Source organism: Antechinus flavipes, chromosome 1 (assembly GCF_016432865.1).
Source record: "Antechinus flavipes isolate AdamAnt ecotype Samford, QLD, Australia chromosome 1, AdamAnt_v2, whole genome shotgun sequence".
NCBI classification, from domain to species: Eukaryota; Metazoa; Chordata; class Mammalia; order Dasyuromorphia; family Dasyuridae; genus Antechinus; species Antechinus flavipes.
In genome coordinates, this window is record NC_067398.1 from 110685804 (window position 1) to 110701292 (window position 15489).

General features: G+C 36.1%; 1 protein-coding gene across 2 annotated transcripts in view; it reads right to left on the reverse strand.

The window, feature by feature from the left end:
• The window catches only part of SLC1A1 (solute carrier family 1 member 1), a 100050-nt gene that overhangs the window by 14029 nt on the left and 70532 nt on the right, over positions 1–15489 (reverse strand). For both annotated transcript variants that reach the window (XM_051987866.1, XM_051987874.1), the window contains 6 exons: positions 12984–13076; positions 10505–10619; positions 9653–9695; positions 7362–7460; positions 5424–5608; positions 811–918 (listed from right to left, as the gene is read on the reverse strand). In XM_051987866.1, coding sequence (XP_051843826.1) covers positions 811–918; positions 5424–5608; positions 7362–7460; positions 9653–9695; positions 10505–10619; positions 12984–13076 — 643 coding nt within the window. The remainder of the gene's footprint in view (positions 1–810; positions 919–5423; positions 5609–7361; positions 7461–9652; positions 9696–10504; positions 10620–12983; positions 13077–15489) is intronic.

The window sequence follows — 15489 nt, forward strand, 5'->3', positions numbered from 1 at the left end:
ATGAAAATAATGCTTTTGTCAACTTCAAAAACTATATAGAATTTGAGCAATGGCAGATATAATAGCCCAGAGGGTATCACAGGCTTCAAAACAGAACTAAACCCTGGAAGGCATTTGGATAGCCAAGAGATGCCAGCAGTGAGATGAATATTTCCTTAAAATGTTCCTAAAACCCTACAAGATGTTCTCAGAGAATGATTTCTGAGCAACTGGAAGGCCTGGAGCAATAAAGTCAGCTCATTGTCCTAAAAGCCAGCAATCATCACAGTGTAATCTATTTCTAATTTAACAATTAAAGAGCAAATCTCATATCTACTTGTCTTAGAACTCTTTTTTTAAAATAAATAGCCAGAAAGTCTGATTTAAACAAAATAAAAGGAGTTAATAGGATCTAGAGCTGAGATCATATTGTCCAAGACTCTCATTTGGCAGAGGAGGAAACTGGAGCATAGAGGTTTCTTGGCATTATAGATTTTTGAATAGGAAGAGACTTTAGGGGTCTTCTATATTTTACAGATGAAGAAACTGAGGATGGAAATATGAAATGAGTTCATCAAGATCACCTAAGGTTCTTCCTGAATATGGGACTTCTGACTCTAAATCCAGAATATTCTCTCTTGCTATATATTATTTGGGCTTGCCTGAGATCATGCAGGCAGTAGATAGTGGTGGGAAAATTCAAGTCAAGTGCTCCAGCTCCAGATGAAGGAGTCTCTTCCCATGGTACCATTTGTCAGCAGCAACCCAACAGCATTCTTTCCCCAATCCATCCCACCCTCCATCCAAAAATGGACATAAAAACAGACGTACCCACTAAGCACCGTGGCCATATACAGCCCCAGTTTGCGAAATATTTCCCAGTCTTCAACTTCAATGATCTTCCCAGCAATCAGAAATATAATGCCCAGTGGCATATACCTAGAATGTGAGCACCACAGAGAGAGGAAAAGAAATGATCACATTTTGTGGTAACAGAATCAGTGGTAACAATCAGGCTATTGGTAGAGAGAAGACTGGCTGACTTCTAGAGTTTCCTTCCTATTTCAAAGAACAGAGTGCTCACCATCACCAGGTCATCCATTTGTATCTGAAAAGGGCCTTTAAAGAACACCTGATCCAAAAAACCTTTATTTTATAAAGGAGGAAATGGAGATTGAGTAACAAATTCAGGATTTGAACTGAGGTCCTCTGACCCCAAATCCTACCTCCCCCCTTGAATCTAATTCATTTGCATTATCTTCCTGATGCCACGGTTCTCTTCAAGGATTAAGGACAAACAATAAACTGGCCTGGAATTGGTCAGTTGGAAGACTCCTCCCTCCCTCCCTCCCTTTCTCTCTCCTTCTTTTCTTCTTCCTTCCTTCCTTCCTTTCTTATTATTTTCTTTCTTCCTTCTTTCTTTCTCTCTCTTCCTTTCTACTTTCCTTCTTCCCTCATTCCATTCTTCCCTCCTTTCCTCTCTCCCTTTCTTTCTTTCTTTCTTTCTTTCTTTCTTTCTTTCTTTCTTTTTTCCTCCTTTCCTTTTTTCCTTCCATCCCTCTCTCCTTTCCTTTCCTCTGTTCCTCTTCCTTTCTTCCCTCTGTTCATATAGGGTATCATATCTTTATATGCTCTTAAAAGCACTTTTTTTTTTTCTCTTTTGCAGCTCTGAGTCATCCTAAGCTGGATGATTTCCTACAGGCTAGAGTTCTTTCTTAAGGACCAGGTCTTAAAACAAAACCAATCTGATTCTAATTGCCCTCCAATAGTTCTTAGGCCAAGCCCCATTTGGTCATAGTTAAGTTCTGATCAACTCAGACTGAATGTAAACAGCAGTAATTTCTGCTTTGACTACAAATACTGAGGATCTTCCCCTCTCAGATTCATTCATTCATTTATCCATCCATCTATCCATTCATTCACTCATTTAGATTTTTTGGACTAGGTGAAACAGGAGATTCTTTGCCTCAGTTGCTACTTAGTCTTTATCACTAAATGAGTGCAGCCTCAGGCAAACTGTGACCTGTTGAAGACCTTAGCTTAAAAAAGCCCATTTCATCCAAGGCCATCCCCAGTCCTTTTAATCTATATTTGGCCACTGGACCCAGATGGCTCTGGAGGGAAAGGTGAGGCAGGTGATCTTGCACAGCCCTCCCTCCCTTAAATCCAATTCATTTGCATGTCATGGCATCACCTCCCTGATGTCATGGTCCTCTTTGAGAATGAAGGACAAACAACTCTTTCCCCTAATGAGGTTAGGATGATATCACTGCTTCTTTTTCATGTTCACAGACTATACCTAAACAGTCACCTCATGAACGAATACTCTTGATAACAAGGGGAACTGGGCAAGGAAGGCAGGAAAGAAATAAGGATTTTTCAAGTGGCTGCTATGTGCCAGGCACTTTACAAAATATTATCTCACTTGATCCTTAGAGCAAGTCTGGGAGATAAGTGCTATTATCCATTTTATGGATGAGAAAACTGAAGCAGAGATTTTAATTGATTTGCCCAGGATCATGTGTCTAATAGTGAATTTGAACTCAGATCTTCCTGGCTCTAGAAATAACACTCTATCCATTGCTTACCTAGCTGCCTCTAATTCAGGATGATGGCCCCAAATATTGGATATACCTTTATTAAGCACCTTCTGTGTTCATGGATGTGTTAAATGCTAAGGATATATAGATGAGAAATGTTAGAGGCTCTGCCTTCAGAGAGTGTTTGGGAAGAAGTAAAATAAGTAAATGCACTTCATTTATATTGTACCCAGTTATTTGCATGCTCTATCCCCCATTAGAATGTCCTGTAGACAGTGACTAAGGTTGCCTTCCTTTGTGTTTCAGTGCTTAATACTGGGTCTGATGCAGAGAAAGGACAAAATATGCTTGTTAGCTAATCTACCAACAGGGGCAAAAGAGCACTGGGCACATGTGGAGGGGGAGAGGGTAAGGGTGAGACAAAAGGGAAAGGGGAATGGGAGAGAGGGAGGGAAAGAGGTAGGCAGAGGGAAGGAGACACAGGGAAGGAGAGGGAAGAAGAGACAGGGAGGGAGGGAGAGAGAAAGAAGGAGAGAGAGGGGGAGGGAAAAAGAAGCGGAGAAATAAAGGGAGAGGAAGAGAGAGGAAAAGAAAGGGAGAGGGAGAGAGAGGGAGGGAGGAGCTGGAGGTGTGAGAGGGAAAGGAGAAGGGACCACAGTCTAACACTCCTAATATGATTTTCATTAATAGAGAAAAAGGATGCACTTTGGAGGGCCATATATAAGTTCTCATTTGCTTTTTCACTGACATTTTTCTTCCTGTGCAACATGTAAATCAATTCTACAATGTAGTGTGAACACTAATGGAATGTGTGACCTTGGCAAGATGCTCACAGAAGTCAGGTTCAGAGGGGAGTTTAGGGATCATCTTGTCTAGCCTCCCTTATTTGACAGATAAGGAGACTGTGGACTGAAACTACATTCTACATGGCGAGGCAGCAGATCTTTGGCCAGGAGATAATGATAATGGTGAGAGACATCTGGGCAAATAAAAGAAAGTGGAGGATTGAGGCAGTCAATTCCTTAAGACAGGAAAGCTGTTGTTGCATTACTTGGCTAAAAACTAATACAAGACAGCTGATGCTCACTGTTAGTAAGGGCTTGTCTCTTTCCAAATAAGGACACAGTTTGTTTCAGCAGAGGCTGGATCCTTTCTTAAAAAAATAAAGAAAAACAGGTCACAACTGAAGGAAGATTTAAGTATTTCTTGCAAATAATATTTATGTTGCATGTAACATTTACATGCTGTCAGGTTAACAGGCCAAAAATAGTTTCAGTCATCTGATAGGAAGAAAGTTCTGCGAAGGAAAAGTGAGAACTCAAGGGATCCTTTTTCAGTCCTTTGGGGCCCAGGACCTCAGGAAGAACTGTAGTTCTTCTAATCTCTACCTACCAGCAAAAATACTTGACATTCATGGAGCTCAGGAAAGTAAGTCAAAGACAGTAAACCCTTAAGAATTATTGTGTATGAATGATTTGAAACAAAAGGTTTTTGAGTCATTCATTCTCATCTCTATCATTAGTAATTAACCTTGCTCTGGTTTCTAATTTGTCTAACTACCAAATAATACTCACTCTTCTCTTACCCCCTCCCCCCATTTTAATTTCTTTTGTCCCATTTTAATTTCTTTTGTCAATGGAAAAAGGGCTTTTTTCTCCACCACTTTTTTCTTTGACAGATAATTTTGTGATTTTTCTGTAGGGGGGAAAAAAACTAGATGGCTGGCTTTGTCACTTCCATGTCATTGTCCAGATATTAGCTTGTGTAACTCTCCCAATTATTCCAGAAGTGTAATGGGTGATCTTTGAGGGCAAAAAGTGCCCCTTGTTTGGAGATCTTCAATTAAAGGTTGAATGATACCTGGTGGGATATGTGATAGAAGAGATTCCTTTTCAGGTATAGATTGGACTAGACCAAGGCTTCTTAAAATTTTTTCCACTTGCAATCCTTTTTCACCAGAGAAGTTTTTACATGACCCCAGGGAAAAAGGTATATAAAATAGTATAGAAATCAAACCATTTAGTCATAGTAATTCATAATTTCACACTGGATGTCAGTTACAAGACACCATATGAGGTCATGAACCATAGTTTAAGAAGGTGGGGGCCAGATGGCTGCTAAGAGCTATAAGAACTTTGAAATCCTAAAATTCTGTGATTTAACTGTGGGATGAATACATGGCAGACACATGGAAGAGGTAGTCATTTTGGAGTAAGCCAAGTTGACAACTCGTTCCTGATGGGTCAGGGTCATATAATGCATTTTCCTATCATCATCCTTTTAAACCATTTCTATAAATTTGTCTTATGCATAAATCCTGAAAACAACTTCATGTTTTGTTTATGAAAGTCATTCTTCAAATAAAATGCTAGATTTCCATGGCAGAACCTTAAAATACAATAGGAGGGCAGGTCCTACTCCTTTGGCCTTGTCATAAAATATTAATAGTTGGATTGTCTAGGATAAAAAATTGGGTTGCCCATGTCCTCCCCTATATATAATCCCTTCCTCAATGCTTCATCATAGTATAGAGGTGATTCATATCCAGATTCTTAAAAAAAAGTATCAGCAAAGCACAAAGCCAAAAAGGTTCAAGAATAGGTCCAGAAATGGATGATATGTCTGAAGATTGGCCTAACAGGATCCCATTACTAGAGGGATGGCCACCAGGATAGGAATTTTTAAAATTTAATCCAAATGATGGAACTATAGTTTAAGGGAGACATGAAAAGGGTCAGAATGATTTCATACTGCAGAAACATGGCTTCTTGGAGTGTAAAAGCATGTAGATTGCTCAGATATATAGATAGCTCTCCTATTGGAGAGAAAAACAAACTTCTTTCTTCAAAGATTTTTTTGGGGGTGGAAGAAAAACAAAAATCAGACAAAAATGAGCCCTCTCACCACATGATGATCTGAACGATTTGCATGGTAGCATCATTGAGTGCGTTGAAGAAATCCACCAGAACTTGGCCCTTTTCTCCCATTTTCCCAATCACGATTCCAAATACAAGGCAAAAGACAATCAAGCCCAGGACATTTATGCCATCTGAATACATGCCCACTATTTTGTAATCTTTTGTTTTGTTCTGTGGAATAAAGTCAAGAAAATATCAATGAACGATAACGATATAGCTGGTTGCATAATCTCTGACATGAAATGATATTGCCTTTCTTAAGAAAAGTCTCACTGTGAATTGGCTCACCTATCCACTCAGTGTAGATGATATTAATAATAAGAACAAGAATAGTATTTACATAGGACTTTAAGGCTTGGAAACATACATTACTTCATTTGGACTTCACAATAACCTTGGTAGGCAGATGCTATCCTCATTTAACAGATGAGGAAACTAAGACTGAGAGAAGTTAAGTAACTCAGGGTCACAATAAGTGTCTGAGGCAGGATTTGAACTTGGATCTCTTTGACTTTGAAGTTCAAAGCTCTGTGTAGGGTAAGGTGCCTTGAATTACATCACAAATTTCAACTGTTAAAAACTATTAGTTAACCTACAAGGAAGCAAAGAAAAGATGGATGCTCATGAATGTAATTTCTTCTATTATTATTTAGGCTTTCTTGAAATAGAAATTTGTTGTTATACATTTTGAGTCCTCTCAGTGTTCTGCTGGGCACATGACAATGTCCTGTTTTGTCTTTTTAAAAATTTTCATTTTCTATCTGCCTTTTCTTAATTTTTCTTATTTTATATTTAGTGCAATAAATAATAAATAAAAAGCAACAAAATTCTAAAATTTATTACATATAGGTATATATATTATAATATATAATATATAGACTATGTTTTCATGAAACAAGAGGAGTCAGGAGGAAAATATACAAGACTACAATGCTGTAGTGGAACCTCATCCAAAAAGATAGTGGATCTCAGGTTAAATGTAATGAGATATATTAGTTTTAGATGACTGTAGGAAGTGGGCAAGGAAGGGAAATAATCATTTATAGAATGCCTCTTCTGGGCCAGTCGCTGTGCTAAGCACTTTCTAAATGTCTCATTTGATTGGTGTTGGAACATACTTCCATTCTCTACATCAACAGGTGTCTTGTGGTTGTGGAGTATTATACACATAGTCAGGTGTTGCTATATCAAATGCTTTTATCTCTGTTGGCTTAACTTTGATTTAGTTTTTATTATGAAAGGGAGAATAAGGGGGTTAACACTGAGCGATTATTAGGAAATGATTGGGGAATAAAAGATGCATTAATTACAACCCTAGAGTTTTAGAGACTTCAGAGGTCAGTTAGTCGAACCTGCTCATTTTAGAGAGCTTCTTTCAAGGCCAGTACTTGAAATGACTGATATTATGTAACCTATACATATGTTACTCTGGATGTTTGAAGGAAGGAAAGCAGTTTCTAGATATCTGACTTGAGAGTCAAATTGTAGCCAAGCTGGGGGCAGCTAGATGATGCAGTAGATAAAGTAGTGGTCCTGGATTCAGGAGGAGAACCTGAGCTCAAATCTGACCTCAGACACATAATACCTCTTAACTATATAACCCTGAGCAAATCATTAACCCCAATTTCCTTGTAAAAGAAAAAAATATATTAAAAAAAGAGTAGCCAAGATACTGGAACAATACTGGCTCAAATTAATAATGCACATTTACAAAGAGCTTTCTTAATAATTTATTGTAGAATTTGTACAGGATGTACAAATACTTGAAGGTAAGGGTCACTGATATGGAGCTAGCGCTGGAATCCAAGACTTCTTAACCCAAGAGCATTAATGAATAAATAACATTTTTATCTTCTACTCCCTCTAATTTCTCAGTGGTTCTTTACTGTCAAGGAGAGAAAAACTAATTATGAAAAAATAGTACTTTGGATAGGGCAGTCGTCATGACAGCTGTCACAGATTCTCTTGTGGTATTCATCTCTGGTTCATCTGAAAGCTTCAACTCCTCACGTTTGGTTTTGTACTGTGAATTGGAAAAAAAAAGATTTTAAACTTGGCTAAACAAGAACAAATGAAATGCTGGCCATAAGAATGAATAAAAATGGCAGCTGTCATTGAGCAAACAAGTGACAGGATCATAATTCCTCCCCCCTCCCCCCAAAAAAATCTTACCTGAGCCAATAAGTGATCATGATAATAACTACTTAGATTTCTATATTCTTTTGAGATTTACAAAGCATTTTCTTCACAATAACATTATGAAATAGGTAATACACTTAATACTATCACATTTTACAAAAGAGGAAACTGAAGATCAAAGACACAGCTTGTAGAGTAAAATGGAAAGTACAGAAGCACAAAAGATTTAAAACTGAGACACTCTCTGAAGCCAATTCTGATTCTTATTTGTTTTGAAGACTTCTTTAGTGGGTATTTTGACAATTGTAGAAAAGAGTAGTTTAAAGGGTCAAAATTTAAATAATGAGATTAAACCACTAAATATCACAACCTCCATTCAAAAAATGTCTTCCTTTTCAAATTTTCAAAGATAAAACTAGGAACAAAAATGTGGCAAAATATTAAAGTAGACATCCTAATTGTAGATATTTTGTTTAATAGACTAAATCCTAATCATTTACATTTTTGTTAACTATTTTAAAAAATAAAAACAATGTGGTCATATGATTTATACTTCTACTATAGCCTAAGCTATCAACATGTATATTGTCAGTGGAGATAAATAAATGGCACAATTGTGTAAAATTTCTCTAGTCAGTTCAATATGTCTGTTCTGAGTTAAACTTCATAGAATCAAACAAATGCAAAATTGAAAATGATCTCAGCAGTAAAGCCTTTTTTTTTTCTTTTTTACAATATCTCTTTAAGTAATTACATAACCTTCATCTGAAGGGAACCCAACACTTTGTGAGGTAACCCATTCTACTGAATAATCCTAATTATTAGAAAGATTTAAAAAAATATTAATCCAAATTTTGTCTCTAACTTCCCTTCATGGTTTTCAGTTTTGTCCTCAGTGACATAACATTCCCTTTCCCTGGGAAAATTCTTCAAATACTTCATCATATTTGATGTGTCTCTTTTCTCATCTCCGCAGTTCTTCTCTTCTCCAGGCTAAACACCTTCAGTTCCTATTACTGATACTCTAATGGTATGATTTCCAATTTTTTTGCTATCCTTGTCACCCTTCATTTGAAAGACCTTGTGTTTCAGCAAGTCTGTGGCACATTGCATGTAGGTGAAAGGAACCAAGGAGTAATTACATTAGGCATAAAGCTTCACTGTTACTGAATGAAGCGTATAAGAACATTCACAAATAATCACTGTGCCGTGTCTGCAAAGACACCTTTGGAAAAGGCATGGTTCCCTGCTCCAGAGGTCAGCATGAAGCAGTGTAATTTTGTTGGTGAACATAGAATGTTCTGTTCACTCAATCTATTCAAATGAATGCAGCAGTATGTGATGGACCCAGCTGTATAATATAAAAATAAACAAGAGAACAAGGCTCGAAATATATGGGGTGAATGGACTGTTCAAACAATTTCCCAAAGAAAAGCTTAGCTCTGCTAAATGAGAGAGCAGAGGGCTTGTACTGAGTAAGACACTGTTAAGGAGACTGAATCACTGGAAATGCTTAGTATATGCTCTATGGCACAAGATTTCCCAATACTAGGGGGAAAGGAAGATGGGAAGGAAGACCTAATTTGTTTATTATTTTCCTGAATTTTGTTATTATTACATATGTAAAGTATGTGTCTAAACATTACTATATATGTTTTTTATTTCATTGAATTTTTTTTTTTCAAAGAAGGAAAGCCTAAAGCCATTCAGTGCTAAGTCACAGTCCTCCAAGACCACGGGCTAGATGTTCAACTTCTTCCTCCTTAGGTCTGCTGGGTGAGAAAGGGGAAGGAGGAGCAGTATAATACATGTTAGACCTTCTATCCCATTTTCTTAGCAATGTGACTCACAAGGTAGAAAAGAACTCCATTCCTGGAATTGTGGGCTGGCAGACACATAAATCCAGAGCATGGGAGTTCCCCTGCAAGTTTGAGAACATCCCAAGAGTTTTCATCCATGGCTACATTTTGGACTGGAATTTTGAAAGAACTATTTCCTGGACCAGACCAGCACAAAATTAAATTTAATTGAAGGCAAGAGGAGGAAACTAAAATCTAAAGTAGTCATTGATATTACCTGCTGAAAACAGGCTTGGACGAGATTCTCTGGGAACATATTCCTGTTGGAGACATGGAACACAGAACTAGGTTAAAATAACAAGAACTAGTAGAATTATTTATTACATACGCAAGAAAAATTTTGTTTCTCTCTAATAAGCTGATGAAATTTAATCTAAGTAGCATTTTTAATTCTTAGATATACGTTTGGATCATACGGCGTCCCTTGGCCCCTTATCCCCATGGCATACTTTCTGATATCTCCCCTGTGTTTTATCTAAAGACTTCAGTTCTCTATTTCATTTAATTTAGTTCAACAAGCATTAATTAGGTACCTACTATGTGTCAGATGCTGGGATTACAAAGACAAACATGAAACAGGTCTTGTCCTCAAGAGCTTACATTCTACTGGATCTATTAAATGTACATATTGTTTAATTGTATGTATATGTACATCTCCAGAAACAAAACAAGGTCTTTGAGACCAGGAACTGTTGCTTATTTTTCTTTTTATTCCTAGTTCTTAACATGAATGTCTGACACCTAACAGGCATATAATAAATTGATATTCTCTTAAAAACATTTAGAAGGTACAGATATGATCTTCTTAGACCTGCTGGGAGAGGAAGAGATGTCTGCAGAAGAGAAAGGATGCACAACTTGAGAGAAATTTATGTGCTTTAAAAGCACTGTTGGCATGTAATTTAATGTATCAATTATCAGTATTTTTATCTATTGCTCTCAATGGAATAGTTTCATTCTGCATCATAAATCTTTAATAGGAGGCATGCTTTTGTTAGATCATCTCCTAAAATGAAATTGATATTATGATCTCTCCATCATTCTTTCTTGAAGCATGACAACCACTTACCTGATCAGGTCTAACATGGCATCTACTGTACTGACTTCAGGGGTGCTGCCTGTCCTATCAAACTCTTCAGCTTTCTGGGACACACCAGGCTTGATGCTTACCACCAGCACGATACCTGTGACCAACGATAAATCCCACATCAGAGCCAGAACCTTTTAGAATGTTTGTAACTTTGATGGGTCATTCTGAAACTCAAAGGATGACCTTGTACCCTATACTAGAGCTCTAGGAATGATTAAATTATGAACCTTGCAAAAAATGTGGCTTTTTGATTTGAGTGTCAAGAACTTATACTCCTGTATAATAAAACAGTTGCTGCTTAAACTTTTGGTCCTGTTTAAAGGAGTAACCAGATGGCATTAATTCTATATTTGAAAAAAGCTGGAGTGACTTGGCTTGTATCTCCCAAATGCTTCTGGAAGCACCTGCTGACAAGACAATTCCTTTTCTCTTCCTTGGCCAATGAAGCTAGATTTAGCAGGTGGGAGTATGAATCATTTTCCTTTCCAGGAAGCTCTTTCAAGAAGGTGGCTTGAATTGTGTGAAGTTGGCAGCAGAAAGGGAAAAAAAAATATATATACCAAGTGCTATGTGAAATCTCATTAATTCAGATTGTACTAATTTTGTCTTTAGGGTATTCAAATGCAGAATGGACTCAAGTTTGCCATAACCCTTTGATTTTCATTTTCCTTATGATCTAAAAAAAGATACTGTACTTTTACTAAGTAAAGTAAAAGCATAAATATGTTTGCAGAAGAGAAAAGATGGACAATTTAAGAGATATGTATATACTTTAGAAGAACCACTGGCATGAATTTAATATATTAATTACCAATGGTTTTTATCTATTCATTAAAACAGAACTGTCTTAGAGATTTAATCATATCTACCACCTTGTTCCACCTATTTCCTTGGGCTGATCCTATTCTTTTCTCTCCTCACATTGAAAAATCCATATTATTGCAACATTTATTAATCTGTATAGATAATATTTATGGTTAATAGCTTAGAATAGCATGAACATATAAATTATATAACCATATATTTTCATGTTTTGAAAAATGCAAAAATATCAATGGAGAGACTCAGTATATTAAACTACCTACTAAAGTTCAAACCTTCTTTTAATATCATGTATTCTTCTTCTTGAAGATATGACAATCAGCTAAGGATTAAGCTAAGCATTCTTGGTACTAAGGATATAAAGAAGAAACCCATTACTTCCCTTCAGTTTATATGATATCAGGGATCTATATCTATATTCATATCTATATATAAAATAAACACAAGGATACCAGGTAATTGGTAGAGGATGAACCTAGTGGTTTGGATAGGCTAGGGAATAGGAAAGGCCTTATGTATCTTAGCTTGAGCTAAGATTTGAAGGAAACTAGAAATTCTAAAAGTTGAAAATGAGGAGGTTGTATGATACTACAGAACTCCAAAGGATCTGTGCATAGATTTCTCTGAACTTAGATAGGAAAAAATTCATCTTCATTGTCACTAACTTCTTAAATAAAATTTAGCATTTCATTCTGTGAAGGGGTGCACAGATTTCATTAGATTACCATGGAAACTGTGACTCAAAAAGGCAAGAATGAGAGCACCTGATTCTTTCCACTCCTAATATTTATTATTTGTGTGGAAAAGTTTGCAAGTCACTGCTTAGTTTCTTAGTTTCCTATTTTGCAAAATGAAAGATCTGAACTAGATGAGGAGATCCTTAGCTCAAGATCTATGACCCTGTGAATAAGAGTCTTTTTCCTTACTGTGTCATTAAGATAGTCTTGGGTTCTTGAAGGTATTTATCAAAGTGGAAAGGTGTTAAATATGGGACAAGTGATGAACTAGGATCTTCATTCAAGTACAAACATAGCTGCTTTCAGAGAATCTCATCACTAGGATTAGACAACAGCAACTTAAGGAAGTGCCTTTTGAAGTATGGGAGAAGGGAAGGTTTATGCTGGTGGAGAAAGTCCTCCCACACAGATGAAATCACAGACCTCTGAAGTACTGAATCACAGGAAGAGTTATGCTGAAACATCCCTTTCATTAAAGCAGGTCCAGCTGGATGCCTCCTTGGCAACACTTTATTAATTGCCAGCTCCTACTGCTGTATCTACACACTAGGTATTAAAATGTATTTCCCTGAAGTTATTTCATGATTACTCTCAGTTGTACATTCAGGAATAGATTATCTGAGCTCTTGGCTTTTCTTCCTCCTCCCTGAATTGGTTAATGGAGCACAAAATGATCACCTTATTTTTGTTCCTGCTTAGAGAGGTCCTATTGAACAGAGCAATAGCCGAAGGTCAGACAACAATTCAATTCTTTCAGCCAAAAGATTTCCCATAGAAATGCAGTCTCAAATTTTATGCTTGATAATAAAAATAAGCCCATCTATTTTCAAGGTATTATAAAATCATAGTTTCACAAAGTAACAAAACCACATGCTCTATGTAAAAGGCCCAGAATTTACCAAGAATGACAGCAATGACCGTAGTGCAGAAATAATATACAACAGCTCGTAAACCGATTTTTCCAGAGACATTGGAATCCAGAGCAGCAACACCTGGAAATATTAAAAAAAAGTTTTATAATTTTAGAAGTTCTGTATTGAACACCTACTGCTAACATAACCTTTGAGGTATTGAGAACAAAGGATGAGAGGCTTTGTTCAACTGTTGGGGAGTGAACCTAATCTTAAAGTCTGAGATGTGATGATATTGTGGGCAAAAACAATAGTAAAAAATACTCCAAAGAATCAGGTGCCTACTAGCTGTATGGCTTAACAAACTTAAATCACTTAACCTTTATTTGCCCCAGTTTTCTCATCTGTAAAATGGAAATAATAATACCTACCTTCCAGGGCTATTTAGATAATAACTAAAGGCACTTAGCCCATTGCCTAGTACATAATAAGTGTTATATAAATATTAGCTATTATTATTGTTTTCATCATCATATTGTAATTATAGAGGTTTCTCTTTGATGAAGTCTTAGTAGCTTAAATTGGGGTTTTTGGCTATTGAGGAAATATGATAGATTTTTACTCCTCAAAGTCTAGCCTAGAATGCCAAATACAGTTTCATTAGGGTGAGACTGGGGTAGACATAATACTGCCTTTTTTGGTATGAGAAGATATCTTTTTTTGGAATCAAATAGGTACTCATTTTCTACAAGGACAAAATGAGAAATAAATGGACCCTAGGGAAATGAGGAGTTTTTGAGCTTAATTCTCTTTTTGCTCTCATATTCCTAATGGTTTAGAATCCTTTAAAGATGGAATTAGAGGGCAGCTAGGTGACATAGTGGATAGAGTACCAATTCTGGAATCAGAAAGACCCAAGTTAAAATCTGACCTCAGACCCTTAATAGCTGTATGAACTTGAACAAGTCATTTAATGCCAATTGCCTCTCTTCCCTTTCCCTCCAAGGGATGGAATTAGGACATAGTAGCATGTTCTGATGGAAAGAGCAAAGGTCAGAGGAATTGGGTTTGAATCCTACTTCTATTAATTGCTTTATAATAAACAGATAAGTCACTATATTCTTATTAAGTCTCAAATTTCTCATCTGTCAAATTGAGGGATCATACTAACTAATCCCCAGCATTTCATCTGCAAATGACATTTATGAAGTACCTGGGACTAGATTCCTTAAAATGAAAAAGATCCACTTTCAAATAGGGAAGTGGTGTATCCTGTGGATTTTCTCTGTTTAGTATGAGATTTGGCACCCAGTGAATGCTTAACAAATCCTTTTTTTATTGGTTGATTGCTTACATACTTTGAAGCTACTAATATGAATGTTTTTGAGATATACAAAGAAATCTGGAATAATGAAATAATGCAAAATGAAAAAAGATGGGAAAGAATATGTTAGAATAAGGATCATATGAGGAAATGAGAATGAGTGGACAAAGTATCCTACTGAGGATTAGAAGAATGGACTGAAAAAAAAGTTAGTATATTTTAAACAATGAAAGTAATTGATTTAAATATAGACTATTACTTAGCAAGTAAAATCTTTTTATATTGAAGTTTCAAGTTTCTGAAAAAATTACTTTTTTAATTAAAAAGGAAACTAGCAAGAATATGATTTGATCTGTTATGATCTATTTATAAATCTCTTCTTAAAATAATTTAAAAATATTTTCTCAAATTATTCTACAATTAAATGTTAGGAACCAAAACAAAAAGGAAAGAGTTATGCTTTAACGGGGCAGCTAGGTGGTGGAGTGGCTAGAATACCAGGCTTGGAATCAAATCTAGGAATTCAAATCCAGCTGCAGACTCCTACAATTTATGAGATTTTGGGCAAGTCACTTAACCTTGTTTGTCTCAGTTTTTTCATCTGTAAAATGAACTGGAGAGGAAAATGACAAACTACTCTAGTATTTTTGCCAAGAAAATCTCAGATGGGATAATGAAGGGTTGAACATGATTGAAAATGATTAGACAATATCTTTAGTAAATACTAAATAGTATTTACTATTTACTTATATAAGTAAGTACTATATATAAGTAAGTATATATAGTAATTACTATTTACTAAATAGTAATTAGTAAATAGTACCAAAGACAATATTTAGTAAATATCTTTACTTTTAAAGAGTAGCTATCTTTATCAATAATGCAATTAACCTTTAACTCTATTTCTACCCTTCAGAGTTCCTGATTTCACCAATGTGAGAAACTATATAGATGGCACCCCTTTAAGGACTTAGTAGATAATCTTCCAGTTTTGTTATGTTTACCCTTCTACTTTAACCCTTCTTTTCCCAAATGACTACTTTACAGCCAACCTGATGGCCAGCCCTCTAAATTTAGCTAGGTTGATGCTTGGACAACAGGCACACGATGTGAAATTAGGCTTGAATTTGAAGCCTTTCTATCTTGAGAGAACCAGAATTTGTAGTCCTTTGTCATAGCCTTCAAAAACTTGAGATGATCCCTTTGTCACAATGAAGCATCCAAGATCTT